A 20,575-nucleotide genomic window follows, 5' to 3' on the forward strand; every position below is an offset into this window, starting at 1 on the left:
CAGAATTAAGTCCTTGTTTCATTTATACTCACCACACTCAGGTTTTCCAGTTAATACACCATTTTATGATACAAAAATACTGCTTAATACAAAGTAATAGGCAAAGACGAATCTTCATTTTACAGTATGTGGCATAAAAGTATATTCTAAAACATTCGTTTAAAATATATAGATAAGTCTATGCAATGTGTAAAAGTATGTTTTCTTTTATTAAGAGGGGATCTGTATGCTGTATTCTTATAAAAACAATTATAATATTTTTCTTTTATTCAAAATATTCTTATACAATATAGTCTGTTTATGGTTTCCCTTCCCTTTATTCCTCCTACTTCTTCCCCATCTTCCCTCCTATTGGATCTACCCCATTTCTGCCTCTCTGGAGAAAACAATCAGACATTTAAGTGGCATTAATAGAATAAAATAAAATATACTAAGCTAAAACAAAAACAAGCCAATGAGAAAAGGATAGAACAAACGGAAAGAAAAGATTCCAAGAAAAGGTACAAGAAATATATAGATGCCGAGACCAACTCATTCACACTCAGGAATCCCATAAAAACACAAAACCTGAAATCTTAGAGCCATAATGTATATGCAAATGACCTATAGTGTCAACTCAATAGAAAATTAAACGTCATAAACAACATTATGAAATAAGGAACCTCCTAAGATGCGGTTGAATTCACTTTCTCTTTCATCTTCTCCTGGACATGCAGCCTACCCTCAATGAGTAGTTTGTTTCCCCAGTGAGAATCCATTGGAGGAAACTAAATTTTCATTTGCAAGTTGTTGTCAATTGGAGATCACTTCTGGATTAGTAATAGCCATGTGTCTTCTTCCTTCAGCTCTAAGATTCTAAATGGTACAGACCTTTGCAGGTCCTGTGCATGCTGCCTCAGTCTCTGTGAGTTCATATGTGTATAAGATCTGTGTATTTAGAAGGCCTTGTTTCCTTGGTGTTCCCCATCTCCTCTGGCTCTTACATGCTTTTGCTCCTCTTCCACGGGGTTCCCTGAGCCCTAAGAGGTAGGGTTTGATGGAGACCTCCCACTTAGGACTGAGTGTTTCAATGTCTCTTGTTCTCTGCACATTGTCTGGTTCTGGGTTTCTGTGTCTGTTCCCAAATCTTGCAGAATGAAGCTTCTCTGATGATGGCTGAGCAAGACATTAATCTATGGGTAGAGCAGAATGGCGTTAGGGACCAATTCATTGCTGTATTCCTTCGAATAGTTGTATTCCATTTTACCCTAGGTTCCTGGACTACCTACTTTCAGGTTTGGGGCTCCATGAGTAGGGTTGGGTATGGGTTTCATCTAGGGGAATGGGTCTTACCCCCCCCACCCCAAAAGCATTGGGTCACTATTATGCTAGCATACCTTGCAGGCTGAACACCTTTAGAAATCAAAAGGTTTGTGTTATGTTTCTTCTTGGGGGCATCCAGAGTAGCTTTCTGTACCAAAGATGCTAGCATATAGGGGTAAAGACTCTATGGAGGCATGAATGTAACTTCTCCATGTTCAACAGGTAATAAAGATGTTGCCTTCAGCAATGGGACCTTGTTGTCAGTTTGTGGAGAGCAACCTGTAACTTTGACAATAGCTTGCATTGTTTGGGGGTTCCCAAGGGACCCCTTGGCCCCAAATTTGAATTATTTGTAACCCATTATTGGCACTGAAAACTATTTGGTGACAAAAGATACTTGGTTGAGACTCTACTCTGCCCATTATTTGGTGATTTTATTTAGATTGTCTTCATTTATTGATATATTTTAAGAAGTTTCTGCTGTATTATATTCCCATACTATGGTAACACATATGGCTCTTAATTTCAACCATCTTTCCCTGTACTTTCTCCCTCATCTTCCCCATCTCTCTCCCTTCTACTCCTCCAGCTCCTCCCTTAATCCGCCAGTTTCAGTTCCCCAACCCATCCATGCATAATATGTCTTCTATTTCTCCTTCCTAGAGAGATTTTTTAAAATCTCTCATGACCCAATTTAATCTCTGTGGTTCAATTATAATCTTAAGATTATTTTAATAATACACAAATTTGATCTATGCTTTATTATATGATGTCTGAAAATGCCTGTTTTTTTCAAAATGCTGAATTTAGAACATCTGTTCTTAATTATTCCTTTATGTAGTCACATGTGTAACAGATAGACTGAGAAACCTCATCCAAAAATCTAAAATCTGAAATTCTACTAAGTCTGAAACATTTTATGCACCAACATAATGCTACAAATGGAAGCTTTAACTGTGTTCCTAGAAGCAGACCTAAAGGAATGTTTACAACTGTTTTTGACTAGTTTGCAAAAAGAAGTCAATGGGATTGTGACAGCCTTTTCAACGTATTGTTGTAGCCAATAAGATTCTCTTTTTTCCTTTTTTTTTTTGGTATATTATAGAATAATAAAGTTTATTCAGGGCATGGGGAGAGGAGTTGAGTTAAGAGGGTAGTAGAGACAGAGAGAGAGAGAGAGAGAGAGAGAGAGAGAGAGAGAGAGAGAGAGAGGAGTAGAGGCCTGTGATGAGCAAGTGGAGAGAGAGGGGGTAGGAAGGGGCAAGAAAACTGAGCAGGAGCAAGAAGGTAAGAACAAAAGGATAAGACTCTTATAAGGAAAAATACATGCTATCAGTCTAAATCTCCCATTTATACAAAACTCAATTCAACGTGAATCATAGATCTAAATATAAATATATTTTTAAAAATATTCTTAAAAGTAAACAAAGCTTTTAAGATACAAGGAACAGACAATTATTACTAGTTCGTGTTCCAAAAAATACTAAACTATAAAAATTCAGGCCCAGAAATTATAATTTTGGCTACTAATTCTGCTCAGAAAAAAAATATGATTTTTTGTAGCTTTATTTTTACTGATCAAAACTTGGAATAACCAAAATGTCTTACAGTTGATGAATAAACAGATGACAACACAGCCATAGATAGACACAATACACAGAATAATTGTAAGAAGCTATTGATAAGAATTTGAATGGCAATTGATGACATAATTCTAAGAGAAAAGCTCACAAATTGAATGATTACATTGCTAAAACATCTGTAAAATGGCAAAGTTAGAAAGATGGAGGACAAATTTGTTGGTGATGAGCCTGAAACGTGACTGGGGAGAGTAAGTCATATGACTATAAAATAATAGTATGAGGCAACACTTAATAGTAATGGAAGTGCTGTATCATGATCAATAAAGTGATTGCAGTATATGTACACAGTGACATTTTAATATAAAGAAAAGTAAAATTATGACATTTAGAGAAAATTGAACAGAAACGGAAAGCATATTGTTAAGGAAAATGAGCCAGACTCAAAAGTATGCTTTCTTGCCTATAAGAAATCTAAATGTGTGTGTGTGTGTGTGCATGTGTGTGCGCACACACACACGCACATGTGTATGTGTATGTGTATGTGTGTGTTGGGGTGGGGTGGGTGTCATAAAAGTAGAAAGGGAACTATGAATAGAGAGGGAAAGATTTTAAGGGAAGGAAGACAGGTGAAAACATGAGATAATGTGGGGTAAGGAAGGGATGTCACATATGCCTATTAAACACATTGCACTCTATTCTCATGCTCTCATAAACTTACTTAACTTGCAAAATTGTATGTATTATAAGGCACTAAAACAACTCAAGGAAAATGATAATGGTAAAACAATTATCTTTCTCACAGTGTTACCAAAGTATTTAAAATATATCAATCTTACTTGATACATAAATTATGAAGATGAATATAGGAATTATTTACAAATATCCTGGATGACGTATCACACTTCTGTCCATTAATATTACAGGTTTTTTGAGGGAACCATTAACTAGTCACTATCATATTCATAGAATTTTTTGGATAATTATTACAGCAGAATTTGAGGGAGAATGCATTTCTTGTAAAGTAGTCTTAATATAACACACAACAGAAACTTGACATTTTGGGAAGAATTCTCTGTTCTACTCAGAAGCGGACTCTATTTTAGCAGAAACCTTGGCTCCAAAGTCCTACTCACATTCTTCCTTCAGAACTCAGCTGTGCCATTCCACTGCTGCTTCTCTTAATCAGAGTATTGGCATTATCATACATAATTTTGATTGGTTCCCAAAGGTAAAAATTAATTTTGGTAGACATCAGACAGTTTACAAATGAATGGATTATTCTCGGTACTTTGATGTCTAGTAGAATAGAATGCCATTTTGGTAGTGTTGAAGAGAGGGGAAAAAAACAAAAACAAAAACAAAAACAAAAGCAAAGGACAGTTAATAGTTAATTCTGGATCTAGATTTTCTGTTTTATTTTCTTTTGGAAACTAACATAAAGTTACTGAAAGTATTGTGACAGCATTGTACTAATGAGTTTTTATGTTTAGGGGACTTTGAGAGCAAGACTGAGTTCCCTGTACTATTCTGGTTTGGATGTGACTCAGAACACAGTTGAACATTATTTGAATTCACAGGGCTTGCCATGCTGGAAGCACAGCCTTATATGTAGTGTCCATGGGCAGTCCTATTATGGGAAAGCAACTTGAGAGAAAAGGCGGGTCACTTGCTTTTGCGCAGGTCCTGGAATTTGAAATATCCAGAGGCCTCTACAGAATCCTGGCATCAGTTACTATGTTGACTCACTCAGTGTTGGGCTCACTCTCTTGCCCCCTACAGGACTCAGCTCTTGAAGGCAATAGCCTTTATAGAAAAAAGGAATAGGAAAACTTGAAGTGCTATTTTTTTCAAGGCTGCTGAAGTTTATTGGCTTCTCATCGTACCTAAGCCTCCCGGAGCAATAAAACTGGGAGAAACTTTTACCAAGATTTTTATCCCTGCCTTGATATATACTTTTGCTTCCAAATGCTTTGGTGGGAAGAAGTAGAGGACTGTTGTAAGTACAAAGTAACTAAAAATATCTTAACTGTAGCATGACTTTCAGCTTGTGACAAGCTCACTGAGTAGGCATATTGAGTTAAGCTTATTACAGTAGCTTATGAAAAATCATAAATTTTGTCATTTGTGTACTTTATTATCCATATATGTATATGTATATGTATGGATATACATATATATCCAAGTGTGTTTCACACTGAAATCTTTTCAGTAGATAATAAGGAACAGTTGTGGTTTTTTTTTTTTTTTTACTATTATTTGTTTGCCCTTTGCAATAGAAATACACATTATTCTTATTTAAGAAACCACTAGATAATATATTCATAGCTTGACTTGAGTGTGTGGAACAGACCATTTTGATGATTGTGAATTAGATTATGTATCTCTTTTTATTTTAATTGCTATTCCTTGTAATAGTTTTATAGACAGTTTTAAGCTGACATGTATTCTCAGTGAACTGATTCTCTATGGGAATAACTGAGCCCTGAAGTTTGGAAAGGTTTTATCTGGCACACTGTAGGGGAAAGTAAAGAAAATAAGTTTAGTTTTTTTTTTTTTACAGTGTTCATAAAGATTGAATTTCTAAGTTTTTTAATACTTTATATTTTAAATATTCTGTTCTTTGTCATATTATGATTATTCTTTAAATAATGATACAATTTGTGCTGGAAAATAACCATGCAGTGTCTTGATCTGAAAACAAAATAAAAACTTAGAAGGTTTGTCATCCCATTTTGTAGTGATTTGGTGATTCATGTCTACTGTGACCTAGCTGTTCAGGAAAACTTTTAGACCAGTCCTTTATTTAAAAATGCCTCCCACTCATTTTTAAAGACTCAGCTGTGACTAATGAATTTTAAAATTGATCCGAATACAAAAACAAAAATAATATATAAAAATAATACATTTTGAAGCCAGTGTGCATGATATATATATATATATATATATATATATATATATATATATGGTTGAAGGTTATCATTTTCTTACTATTTTTGACTTGTGGACTCTAGTCATTCAAAATAGCAATGAGGACAATGCTTATAATTAAGAATGAAGATAGAAATCTTGACAAATCGCTAATGATTAACAAATTCTAGAAAAAATCCCTCAAGCACCTATTCAGAAAAAGACTGAAGAAATCGAAGTTGTGCATCTATTGATTTTATAATAGATGCCTCTCCATTTCATAGCATACAACCTATTTCTATTGTTGCCTTCTGACAATTATTTGTTAGCATCAATATTATTTCCTAAAGAAAAAGCTGTTCTGTTTCATGTCAGTGCAAAATACATATAGCACTTAGACATGTTTTTTGTTACGCACAGGTATGCATATTTAAATTTTATCTTTCGATGTCTTGTGTATCAACATAAATATTACTAAGACAATTCATTGGTGGTAGTTAAGTCTTCAAAACAAAAATAAAAAAAATACAGTGGCCAGAGCACTTTTGAAAGACCATTTATTAGAAATGCAGTTACAAAATAAAGAAAGGTGAGCTTATTATGCTCAGCTGTGGTATAGACTTTCAATTATGTTTTTAAATACTTCGGATTTGAAAGTTTTTTTCACACAGCATTTCTAAATCATGAAATAATGCTTGTGAAAAATAACAGTAGGTTTAAGGAAAAAGAAGTTATTTTAAGGGTTATGGTGTATGAAAGCTTTGCTGTTTTAACAGTATATTAGTTGGGTGTTTTGATATTAGAATCTTGTTTCCCAATTTGCTTAAGTTTGAAAAACTTTAAAGAACATATTTGTTTTTAAATCTCAAAACATTACTGTCTAAAAGAAAAGGTTGTGGCATTAAAACAAAGATTTACTTTTATAATTACAAATATAATTTAGAATATTAAATGTCACAATTTGTCTTGAAGTCTAACAAATTTATATTTTAGAATTTCAATTTTAAGATCACTTAAGGGCATGTTAACTGAAAAAAGAAAATCCTCTTTAAATGCATGATGTAATTTCTAATTTAATAAGTTTTTTCTTGTCTCTTTATATAATATCATTATGGAAATGATAATATATTATGTTATATAGATGTTATTTTTATTTTAAAATGTGTATGGAACATTACACCTAAATCTAAGTTATTTTTTTAAACACATGGAAATATAGCTTTGCCTTTATTCCTGAAGGTAAGTTTTTGATGTGAAAGTATCATTTATTTTTACATATTTTATTTAATTAGATTTTTAAATTAGTATACACAGTCTTCATACTTGTTCCCTTCTCCCATTTTAAATCATTAATGCTCATGAAACAGGCCTCCAGTTTTTAGCTATTTGTATAGATGAACAAGAGACATGGAAATATTCACTCTCTTAGAAAACACTAGTTTTCATTTTTTTAACTCTGGGGAATCTGAGAGTAAAAGGAAATGATTTAACAAGCAACTCCCATTTTCTTTGCAACTTCTATGAGACTTTCTAACTTATTAAATACAACTTACCTGATTTTGATCAATGATTCTTTTGTTATAAATTCAAGAAAAATAGTATTTGTGTGTGAAAATATGTTTTTATATCACACATACAGGTATACTTGAATGGCAGAAAAGAATGTATAATGGTATTTTGGTGAGGGACTGAGGAACTAGGTGAAGTTTAAAGGGTAATCTACTATTTCTCAAAAATAATTTTCTTTCAAAATTTAAATTCTATTTTAATCACATATATATTAAAAAATAAGACTAATCGATATCCTTGGCCAAAAGATAATGTGAATCATGGTGAAAAGGGCATATTCTGGATTTATGTGGCCTAAAATTACAAACCTGGGAGAGCTCTTTCTAAAACCTTAATATATAAACATTTTTTATTAACATTGAATAAGAGCCTCAGATGGAGTCCATAAAAATGAAACTTCCATAATTTCATTGGGCATCACTTCTAGTTAGATTTGCTGGGATTGAATCTTTTCCTAGCTAAAATTTAAAACAAACTGATGGAAGTGATATTTCTATAAATCATAAATTACTTCTTAGAGATTTCTTTTTATTTAAGTACATTAGAGATCTATAAGAATTTATACCATTTGGGGGAAGCCAATGAGGATTAATGATGACCTTAGTTTACTTGTATATAGTACGGATTTGGTTTGGTTTCCATGAGAGGCAATGGTTTTCTTTCTATCTCAGAAATACCAACTTTGTCCTAGGATATTTGTGTTCTTTTATCAAGGCAATCTGTTCCATATTTAAAAAGTTTTGTTGGAAAAATCATGAGACTGAATATGGGAAATAATTTCATTTTTGTATTCAATGCAACTGAATTTATTAGCAGAGGGTCATAAAAATATACCCTTTGTGAATCATGCCCCAGGACATATATGAATTTTCACAAACAAACAAACAAACAAGGAAAGGAATAAACACAGTGTGGCCATCACAGTTTCTCTACTGAAACACACACATTAGGGCCTGGTATATGATCAGTGTTCTAGTGTTTGTATACCATGCACAAGGCCTTGAGTCATATCAGTAATGTTGCTTCCCCGTCAATATTTATGTTTAACTTTCTTAAGGTTTTATCCTGTTCAGTACTCAAACACCTTTTGACTTCCAACAATTCCTTTTATTATACATATGAAAGGCCAAACAACAATATTGTAGTGTAGTTTATTTTGCCAAATTTGAAGGGCTTTGACTACTTGTTTCACACACAGAAGTCTCTCTAAATTGATATAACATCAAGTTTCCTCTTATTGGATAGCATCCAGATATAACTAAAGTTTCAAAATTAAGAAGTAAAAACATTAGGTTCACCCTTATTCTACAAATTTAAAAATCAAAACTTTAGTTCTCCACGTATTAGTACATACTATAACATCAAAAATGCCTTCAGAAACCAGATAGTTTCTCCAGAGATTCTAAAACACCTTTTAATACCTGGGGCACATAGCCTTTCTCTATTCTCATTCATGATTATTGCTCTGAATATTGCAAAAGAAACAAACAAAAATGACAACACTAGTTTTGGATCCAGTGTTTAAGAAAATATGAAACTGTGGAAATATAATTGCTGATGTGTCAATAAAAGTAAGGAGATAGAACTGCTTGGTGACTTATGCATAAAAATTTCCTATCAGCCGCCTACACATCGGGTCCATTAAGAAACCAAAGGGCAGTAGTCCATTTTCATACTTTGTCTTTCATTTTGTCTGCAATTTTAAGATAATTTATCCTCAAATTTTTGTTTAGCTTTATTTTATTCATTGAAAATGTCTTGGGCTTTTAGTAAGTGAAGAGTGAATACAAATTGATAGAGTACTTGCTGAATATTTGCAAAACCCTGGTATGGATGTACAATCCTGCATACACTGGGTGTGGTAGTGTATGCCTGTAATAGCAGCCAGAGGATCAGAAATACAAAGTCATCCTTGATTCAAGATCTAGGCTAGCCTGGGCTCCTCAAGCCTTTGTCTGCTTAAAAAGATAATTGGATTTGGTTGTTGTTTGGTTTCTGGTATCCTACCATCCTTGGCTTATACTATTAAGCCCCAAGAAAACACATGCTAACAACAGTCAAAACGAAATTTAGATGTTTTTGGCTGATTATACACAAACCCTGGTCTTCACTAAGGGAAAGTGGGAGAATAGATGATTAGGGTTTCATTGGAATGGAGCTGTCATTTCTCTGACATGCTAATAAAATATTGTTCTCATTCTTGTTTTCATTGTTCATAAGTGAATCTTTCAGAATGGCTAATTAAATATTTTCATTCCATATGACTTTTAAAGAATTAATTTTCTGTAAACTTAAGACATAATAAAAGTGATTTTTATGTCAGTTATGAGGGCTGCAGTTTATCACAGACTACTCATATATGTAGTCCCATGTTCATGGAAGAGAAAAATGAAGAGGTTTGCCTCTGTTTTTATTAGCCACTTTATTTTAGTGCATGTATTTTATCTGTATAAGTAGAAAAATATGGTTGTTTTGAAGAATAGAAAAAAATAAATGCACTATTAAAGTCAGTGTTTATACATGGAATAAAAGGGAAATGTAGAAAGTTGAATGGGTTTTGAAAAGAGATAACAAATTAAAAAGTTAAAAAAAAAAAAACAGATGTTTGAATTGCCATGCTTTTAGCTTCTATTTTTGAAATCCTACATCTATACATATGGGGAAAGCATAGTGAGCAAAGAATATGCAATTATTTGGTAATTTTTCTTGATTCTTTGATGCACTTACTTTTCTTCACCATAACATTTTATTAATTAAGGACAGTTAGCACAACAGTGTTTTATGTTCTTCCTGGTTACTGGGGGAACAAAAGCCTTATTCTTAGATGTTTTCACTGTGTCCTTGGCTTTTGTTTTCTTTCCTTTTGTTTTGTGTTTTAAATCACTCTCCATTTGCTTACTCCATTTTTGGCTACAACTGCTAGAGAGTCAGGACTATAAAAGGGTATGAACATCAGTGGCTTTTTGCTCATTCCTGGCACTCATCTTTATTTGCACACAACTTGTCTGTCTCCTCCTTTATCAGATTGCAGCAGCAGTGGTTCCTTGCCCAAGTACTGACTTAAAGGGCAAGGTAATCAACGCACTTTCTCAGTTCAGACTTTCACCTTGGAAAGTTTGTAAAGGTAAATTTAAAATGTAAGAATAAATCACAGATTCAGAGTTATTCAAGTATTTTCATTAAAAGAAAAGCAAGTAATTCCTATTTGTTGTTTGTTTCGACACTTCAGATAGCAGTATTAGAAACGAATTAGTGACTAAATAGACAAAGGTAGGTTTATCACAACAATTGAGAAAGTGAAAGACATAATGTGATCCACCCTTCAAACGTTCACACCCTGAAAAATAAGAGAAACAAATAGATAACTTAAACTTGAAAGAGCATAGCTAGATGCAGGATATGCTGGCATGTAGGTGGTTAACTGAGTTTACGGGAAGCTCAGACAGCTGGGGAATCCTGATTAAGGAGAGGCTGAAGGGCAGAGCAGAAGCCATGTGAACAGCTGCTAAAGGGCTAGAAGATTCCTTTGGATTAGGTGTCCACAGCCCATCCCTAATGGGTTGTTTCAGCACGCATCAAGTGCTATCAAAGGGGTTCACTTTACTCAAGCCTAGAGCCTTGGCAGTGTTTTACTTTAAATGCCTGCAAATAGATTTTTCTCTCAAAATCAATCCAGAGATGAAAATCTTAAAAGTGGCTTCATAAAGTTTGTATGTGTGGTTTTGGATAACCATTATTTAAAGAATAACTTAGAGTTGATGCTTCAGTATCTGCTCATCCATTTATCTAGGCATCACATATTATTCAGTGCCTTATTTGGCTTGATATAATCATGTCTCCTGAGTGTTATTCTCTGCATATAATGTTCTAGATAACCAAACTCACAGACACTAAAATTTAGGCCTAGATTTGCATAGAAAATTTTGACAACTGTTCTATTTGCATTTCAGTTGAAAGCTATAGGCAAAACCCATGTTGTTACAAGAACATGTAAGAGTGAGAACTGTGCTAGTCCTAGATATTTGGGAGGTGAGGTATTCCTACGAAAGTGATAGTTGGAGAAGAGCAAGGGAGTGAAGTAATTTTACAAGGGGACACAGCAAAATGACTCCTATCAGAGTGAAACATTGGTGGCAGGAGATATTGGTATGAAGAACTGTAGCAAGGTCAACTTTCTTAGAGGAAGGATAGCAAGGAAATGTGTGGGAACAAGCCTTAAGCTGCCACAGTAGGTTATGGCTTGAATATTTAGACCCTTGAAGGTCATTGAAGAGATCTTTCTCCTTGGAGGATCACTGGTCATTCTTTTTGTGGGTTTCAAATAGAGCATAGGTAAAAATTCATCTCTGTTTTCTGGAAGATATCACTTCTACTAAAGAGGGATTTGTAATTCTAAGGATAGATGGTCACTAACTGGACATTTTTTTAAAGTGAAAAAAGGTGTTGTTTTATTCAAATTGCTGACTCTATAAATTAAAATACATGCATTCCTGATTTCCTTGTAGATAGAGTAGCATAGGGGCTAGATTGTACAGAGTTTTCTTCAGGACTTATATGATTTGGTACATAGTGGCACCACTTACAAGCAAAACACTGGAAAGGAAAGGAAGCTGGAATGATAAAAAAGATAATAGATGGATATATATATGTTTTCTGTTTATGAGGAGTTTTGTTATGGTGGAGATGGGGATCTGAAGTCCAGAGATGAATTCATTCTGGTGTATTTAAATATATGAACCATGGAATAGACTAGAGAAACTTGGAAGTTCCCTAAATGTAAAGAGAAGGAGGTCAGGAATTCAATAAGGGAACAAAGCCATGTGTGCACCTGCTCCTGTGTACATGGGACACATACACATTCACACACACACACACACACACACACACACACACACACACACANCACACACACACACACACACACACACACACACACACACACACATACACACACACACACAAACACACACAAACACACACAAAGCATCCAGACACACTGGTGCAACCAGAAGCAAGGTGACAAGTTTATGAACCATGCTGTCCCTTTTAATCTCCAATCTAAGGACTTTGTGAATGAGAGGCTCACTTGCACACTAGGCGCTCTGCTTTCCACAGGCTCTGCCATCTATTTAACCCTAATTTCCTTTCCATGTTGCTATTTCAGTGCAATATCGCCCAAATGTTTTCTTAGTAGAAAAGCTTCAATAAATATTTAAATTGTGTAATGTATTCAGCTTTTTCCTGTATTCTGCATTTCCTAAAAATACCTTCTTTGGAAACCCCATTTCAACAGACTACTGTATAATGAAATGAGCCTTCAGTGTAAAACATTTATCATCGTCTGAATTTCAATTGCTCAGTCATAGTTGTTAAGTAATATGAAAAATCATCCTTTAGAGAATAAAGAATTGCATAGATATGACAAGGTAACTTTGTACTTTATTTAATGTTCTTTTACTTAATATAGATGCTTATTGGGAAAATGTCTAAAAATTCTTCTTGAGAAACATTAGTTGAATTGATTATTCTTATATCTTCAGAAATGGTGAAAATCCTAAGAAAACATTTACAATTCCATCTAAGTAAAGCCAGAATCATACTGGAGAGATAAAAACCTTTCAAGTAATTGAAATTTAGTCATGGATAAGTATAATGCCCTTATCAGTTACCTTTTGGGTAAATAGAATGAGATAGAATATTAATAAGATATTGGGCAACCTTTTACCATTAGAATTTTATTTGCTTATAAGTAAACATGGTTAGATGCCTGCTGTGTTCTCTATGCCTTTTAGGAAATTACAACTGCACACCAGAGAACACAAAGACATAAAAACATCTGTAAATGCATACAATTTATACAATCCATAGGCAATATGAAGAAGGCTCTGCTGCCTGGTAGGTATCAGCCATAAATGATTATATAGGAACAGCATGATTCTGGAAGTGATCACTGAATCTATGGAAGTCCTCTTTAAAATGAGCATATGGAGAAGAGAATTAAAGCAAAACAACAAGCAGTAATACAAAGACAGCCATCCACACGGCGTTGATTTTTTGACTCCATATGAAACTACCCTGTATGTGCACAATGCTATTTCAGAAGCACCTGAACTTTGATGTAAAATGGATCACTTGTCAAATTGTGCTAAATGTACAGTGACACATATATCTTAATTATCACTTTAACTGTTTGAATCAGAAAAACATAATCTTCCATATGTAATAAAGATATGGAGGTAGAGAGAGAAACGATTTGTCTAAGGTACCTTAGATGTGATGTGTTAGAGTCAGGACATGTCAAATGGCCCTGTAACAGAAAGATTGAAGATCATTAACTAGTCAGCTGCCCTCATTTCTCAGACTTCTGTAGAATCTAGAGACAGTAAAATAAAACATAAAAATAAAATAAAATGAAACTCCCAGGAGTCATATCTTCTAATAAGAACTATACATGTTCCTTTGAGAATTCTATTTTAAAGGCTCAAAATGTTGGTCTGTTTATTAAAACCCATAAATTCTTACTACATTGCATTTTCTTAGATATACATTGTGCTGTCTTGAATAACCCTACATCCATTCTCTAAACCTCTACAAGGAACCACCTATGATGACATTAATGATAATTAATTTATTTCACTTTTTATTTCTATCTCAATTTTCTTACTACATAAGCATGAAAAAAGATCAAATAACATCCATATCTGTTGTAAATGTCAAGAGAGCCCATTCTGACTGTATAGAAGTTCACTAAAATACTGTGTAGAGTTTAGCACTAGGAAAGTGTCGAAATGGATACCTTAATCTAGCAGTATAATGTTTATGTAAGTTCATTACAACAAAGTTATTTTTCTAATAAAGTGAATACCTCCTACACAGCAAGATTCATGTAGGTCTTCCCATTTGTATGATCAAAAATGATGCTGAGTCTTTCTCTGGCTTCATAAGCAACTTTCTTCCCATCTTATCCAGAGCTGTGTTTCTCTACAAATATACACATTGAAGGGTAACTATAAAACATTACCATTCTAGAAAAATCTCTCAAGGTGGGTGGCAGAAAGCAGAAGTTAAGGAGTAGTCGGATACAGTGCCCAATAATTGATTGTCCAGTAAGTTTATCATTGGCTAGTTACAATCATAGGTTAATATGTTGTGTTACTTATCACAATGCTATTACTTTACACCATTGTAATATTTAACATTTGAAGTAACTATGTCACCTGTTTATCATTATAATTTTCAATAAAATAGACGCACATATTATACTAAAAATCAACAAACTAAAAGGAAGTTTCGTTTTCCCTGCATTTATGTACATCTGTTGAGTGGAGATTTCCTTTTTTCCTTAACATTTTATGCTTTCTGTTCAAATTTCACCCTGCTGAGTTCAAGTGAAGTAAAGAACTTCAAGTCACAAAAACCAATTGACCAAATTTCTCCCACTTTTCTAACCTTACAGCTGTGGTCAATATTGACAATTCTCTAAAGAACCTTGTCTTCCTTGGGGATCTGTGTACTGTACTTTTCTGCTTTGTTCCCAATTTGGGAGGTATTTCTTTTTAGACTTCACAATCCGATCTTCTCGTCTTTTCCTTAAAGATGTGAATTCTTTTTAACTCAGTCCTACCCTGATTCCTTAATTTCTTCCTTAGTCACTGTTTTCATGACTCATTGTACCACCTTCAAGTTGTTAACAGCTGTCTTCAGCAAACTAGCCTTGTTTTACCTCTAGATCAGATTTTTTTTTCCCAAATGAATTCTGAAGCAGTATTTTCATTTGCCTGGTGGGTGTTCCCATCCCTACATTTCCATTGTGAACGCTCAAAGTAAAATGTTACCCCATGAAACCTGATCAGATCTCCACCAGTTGTTGTTTTTGTTGTTGTTATTGTTGTTGTTGTTGTTGTTGTTGTTGTTGTTGTTCTTCTTCTTCTTCTTCTTCTTCTTCTTCTTCTTCTTCTTCTTCTTCTTCTTCTTCTTCCTCCTCCTCCTCCTCCTTCTGTTCTTGTTGTTCTCTGCTTTTGTTTGCTGCACATTTCAGGTTGGCTTGGAGCTAGTGATTGGTTTTTGTTGTTGTTGTTGTTGTTGTTGTTGTTTTGGATTTGCTTTTGTTTTGTTTTTTGCCTCAACCCACATAGTTCTGAGTATGTGCACCTTCACTTGGCCTATCATTTTCTTCACCACTGAATGGTAATGCTGTCCATTATTTTTCAAAAGCCCCAAACTCATTTCATCCTTGATACTCATCTCTTCTGCAAGCTTGTTTCTAAGTCCTTGTCTCTCACTGTTAGATTTATCCCCTAAGGTCTGTACATTCTCACTTCCCTTCATCTCTTCTGCCTTCACTATAGCCCAGTAGAGTTTCTTTCACAAGGGATACAGTGCTGCTTTCTACTCAGGCTTCTCTGTATCTCCCTCTTACCTTTCTCCACTTTCCCCATATTTGCTAACTGATTTTCTTAAATGTATTCAACTATAAACTATAGTATATCACCACATAATTACATAGCTAGCTTTCATTGGATACTAGTAAAACAAAATATCAAATCCACAAAGAAGCAGGCATACACACACACACACACACACACACACACACACACACACACACACCTGTGAGCATACATACCTTATAAACATGGTATAACAGCTACTTCCTTGTTTTCTTATCTCATTCCCCTTCATCTGTTTTACCATCTTACTGACTCTCTTACTACTGCTTAAATAGAGTTTCAAAACATTTACTTATCAAAATATTAGGATGATGTGGCTATACATATTAGAATAGAGTTCTCATAGGCTGGGGATAGGAAAAGAGTTATCCTATGTAGTTGTTATCATGCCAGAAGCCTTTGTATCAATAGTAAATATTGGTGCACACTGGGCCACAGATGTATTCAAATTCATGAATGTGCACATAGAAAAACATGAATAAACTCTGAATTGTACTAACAATTTGAAGATTCAATATTTTACTGTAGCTGTGTAAGATGTTGTCTTTGGGAGAGGTAGGGTTTGTCTTTGGGAGGTTTGTATTGGCCATGTGGCAATTTTAACATTAATCTACCATTTGTAAAAAATAAAACAAATGCCAACATTAAACACTTAACAAGCTCTCTGTGTCCTGAAACTTAGTGTACGGTTATGAGACATAATCAAGGGGAAGACTTGTAAATTAGTAAATCTGTAGGTCAGGGTACACAGGATGGTTTATTGATAGTCTACTAGAATGTAATTTATTTCTATTATTTGGGAACATGAATCACATATTGAACAAAATGTCATGATGATTTAGGCCCTATTATAAATGTTCTAAGCTATATAGAATGGAGGTTCAGATTGCTTATGACCCAAAAGCCCCTCTGGGGGAAAGGGAATTTTAAAAGTTAGAGTTAAGAAAAAAATAGGTGATGGACCTTGGATATATGAACTGGATTAACTTGAGGTTTAAGCCTGAAGTCAAGTAATCTTGAAGAATCTATTATTCATTTACTGAATATTTATTGAGTATTTGCCATATTATTGGAAGAAAACTACCTCTCATCTCCTGTTGTCTTCCAAAAGTAATAATAAAAATATTGCCACTTTACATGGTAACTAATGGTGGACATGAAAAGTATATAGATGAAGATACTTGGTAATGTCAGGCTACTGAGGACTATTTTAGTTTTTCACAAATACTCAATTCTATATACCTACAAGAATAAACATACTTTTTATATACCAAGTTTTATTAGCACATACTGACAGAGAAAAATTTTCTGATTGGATTGGATGTTTGTGTGTGTGTGTGTGTGTGTGTGTGTATATATATATATATATATATATATATATATATATATATCACATTTTTTTCTGCAAATAGGGAGCTTTATTTTCTTTAAGCAGCTTGGTCACATTTTGGCCAAATGGCAGTAGTCTGTAAAATCTCAATTTAAAAGACATTGCATCTGAATCACCATAAATAAACCCAAATATACCTGTCATATATCTAAAACACAAGTTATATTGTGTACATCTCCCGTTTAGCATTTTTGAGAGCATCATCTAACTGCAGAGTAAAATTCAAGGCCTTAATATACAATGTCCTCTACAAAATGACATGTGCTTTCACCTCTCATCATGAACTACATTTCTCAACATAAAATTACTTGTGATGCTACAAGTAAGTCATTCAACTTTATATTTGTGTCGTCTTTCTACTTAGATTATTTCATATGACCATTTTCACCAATTTTCTTCTATCCTGAATTTCTCTTCATTATTTTAGTGTTTGCCTATAAAATATTTTTTATGACATTTTATTCACTTTACATCATGATTGATGGCCCCTCTTCAGCCCCGCCCTCACCACAGTCCCTGTCCAAATCATCCTTCCCCTTCTCCTCAGAACCAGTAGAGATCCCCTGGGTATTACTCTCATCATGGCACATCAAGTTTCTTCAGGGCTAGGCACTTCTCCCACTGAAACCAAACAAGACAGTCAAGTTAGAGGAACAGATTTCACAGATAGGCAACAGCTTTAGGGATAGTCCCTGCTCCAGTTGTTAGAGACCCACATAGATCAAGCTGCATATCTGCTACATATGTACACATGACCGGCACACGTATGCTCTTTGGTTGGTGGTTTAGTCTCTGAGAGCCCCAAGGGTTCAGGTTAGTTGAATCTGTTGGTCATCTTGTGGAGTTCCTATACCCTTCATGGCACTCAGTCCTTCTCCAAACTCTTCCAAGAGTCCCCAAGATCCATCCAATGTTTAGCTGTGGGTCTCTTCATCTGTCTGAGTCAGCTGCTGTGTAGAGTCTCTCAGGGGACAGCTATTCTAGATTCCTGTCTGCAAGCATAACAGAGTATCATTAATAGTGTCAGGAATTGTGTTTGCCCATGGGATGGGTCTGAAGTTGGGCCAGGTATTGCTTGGCCTTTCCCTCAGTCTCTTTTCCATCTTCTCCTCCCTGTGTTTCTGGTAGGCAGGATAAATTTTGGGTTGAAAGTTTTGTGGGTGGGTTGGTGTCTCTGTAGCTTCACTTGGATTCCTGCCTGGCTACAGTAAGTGGCCCCTTCAGGTTCCATATCCCCAATGTAGTGAGTTTCTATTAAGGTTGCCCCCATTGATTCTTGGTAGCTTCCCCTACCCAAGGTCTCTGACACATACTTGAGGTGCCTCCAATATACCCACCCCATGCCAACTACAGATTCCATTCATTCTCATGGCCATGTGGGCCATCTCCCCTGTCTCTCCCCACACCGGATCCTAAACCCCCTCCATTTCTCTCCCCATCTCCTCCCCATCCATTTCCCTCCCTCCATCTGCCTCCTATGACTATTTCAGTCCATATTCTAAGTGAAATTGAAGCATCCTCATTTGTGTCTTTCTTCTTGTTTAGCTTTTTTAGGTCTTTGTGGTATAGCATGTGTATCCTCTATATTATCGCTAATATCCACTTGTGAGTACATAGCATGAATGTCATTTTGGGTTTTGGTTACCTCACTCAGGATATTCTTAAGTTTCATCCATTTGCCTGCAAAAGATTTTTAAATGGCATTGCTGTCCATTCAAGGTCAGAAATAATGTGTTTCTGATATCTGTCCTTATTGTAAAGTCATGGTAGCTATATTCCAGTGAAAGCAATTATTTCCTGTGTTTTCACTTTACAATTGATTCTATATGTCTGACTCACACACTTACTCCTTCAGCAGAGGACATGTGTTTGCTATCCATTTGTCATTAAGGTCTAACAGCTTGGAAGGCAAACAAATTAATGACTAAAGACTGTAACATTTATCTCACTGTTATTTAGTCATCAAATCACTATATATCATCCAGATAGGAAAAAAGTTCTTTGTCTAACAATGAATACTGGCTTGTATTACTTTATTCACAAATGTACATAACAACTAATAGAACAGAATGGGATAATCCTTGGTATGTATTTTGATTTTGAGTGCTACATTGTGTACGTGATAAATCCTAGGCTCCTTAACCTAGATTTTTAGGCAACCAGACAAAGGCCTTTTCAGTATATCTTCATAATTTGTCTTTTTGTTGTTTTCTCATGTTAAATGTAGAAATGTAAAAATAAAAAGGAAATGCTATCGGGGGCCTACAAAACTGAAATGATTTTGAGGACATTAAATTTGTAGAAAGCAATAGTTGGACTAGAGAGATAGAAATTGTGAGAAATATTTCTTTTTATACCTTGCATTATTTGATATTAACTCAGGCTCCTTTGCAAGGTACCTGGAGGACAGATTTTTAAGAAGTTGAATGGTTAGCTTAGACAGCTTCTCAGACAAGTGTCTGCTTGTGCTTGAGCTATTGTTGGAACTTTCTTGAAGGGGATTTAGAACGGAATGTCCATTCCACTGAGTATTCAGTTTCACATAGCTGCTTTCTTGAGCTCACTTTCCACCCTGAGATCTGGCTGCAATGATTGGAAAATTTTAATGTGTGTTAATCTGGGATAGAGCTCATTTATAGAAAGTTAGTCACTGGGTAAATACGTGTGCACCAACATGGAAGGATGTAAAAATATGCCCAAAGAAAAGGTTAGAAATACCTACTAAATGACTCAGAAATGTAGAATTGAAAGGTCTCTTTTATGTATATGAAGAAAATATCTAATGAAAAATAAAAAAAATAATTTCAAAAAAAGAAGAGCAACTGAGTCAATCTAACAGCCTCTAAATGTTCATGGATACTTGTATCATCCACTAAACATGGACTGTTTATACATGTGATATCTATGGGATAATATATTCTCAGATGTTTATCAAATCCTTCCAATTTGCAGAACATCACAGAAGCTCACAGATAAGGTAGGAATAAACATTTTAAGAAGAAAAACAGGTTTAGTGATAATAGTGATTTGCTGAAATAGATGGTCTTCTAATCCATTTTTAACCCAAAACTGAGTTTCTATAAAGTTATGTGACATTAATATTATATCTTAGAAAATATTTATTAAAATATTTTTGTCTCCATAAGCTTTTTTCTTTTTATTTACTTTCTCTCATACAACACATCCCAATTAAACCCACTTTCCCACTACCCAGGACCTCTTTTCTCTCCCAAATCCACTGCTCCTCCATTTCCCTTCAGAAAAGGTATCAGTGATACAAAAGAAACACAGCAAAAGTACATGCAATAAGACATCAACAAAACAAGTAACCCAACTAAAAATGGGGGTACAGATCTAAACCGAGTATTCTCAACAGA

At 34.5% G+C, this 20,575-nt stretch overlaps 1 protein-coding gene across 8 annotated transcripts in view; it reads left to right on the forward strand.

The window, feature by feature from the left end:
* Positions 1 to 20,575, forward strand: part of Dmd (dystrophin) — a 2,621,826-nt gene that overhangs the window by 573,532 nt on the left and 2,027,719 nt on the right. The window contains exon 1 of one of the 8 annotated variants that reach the window (XM_021187611.1): positions 4,610 to 4,881. The exons of 6 other annotated variants lie outside the window; for them this stretch is intronic. In XM_021187611.1, the coding sequence (XP_021043270.1) occupies positions 4,851 to 4,881 (31 nt within the window). In that variant the 5' untranslated portion in view covers positions 4,610 to 4,850. Of the gene's footprint in view, positions 1 to 4,609; positions 4,882 to 20,575 lie in introns of those variants that run through there. One more of the 8 variants, XM_029534039.1, reaches the window with a different exon arrangement.

The sequence above is a fragment of the Mus pahari genome, chromosome X (genome assembly GCF_900095145.1).
Source record: "Mus pahari chromosome X, PAHARI_EIJ_v1.1, whole genome shotgun sequence".
NCBI classification, from domain to species: Eukaryota; Metazoa; Chordata; class Mammalia; order Rodentia; family Muridae; genus Mus; species Mus pahari.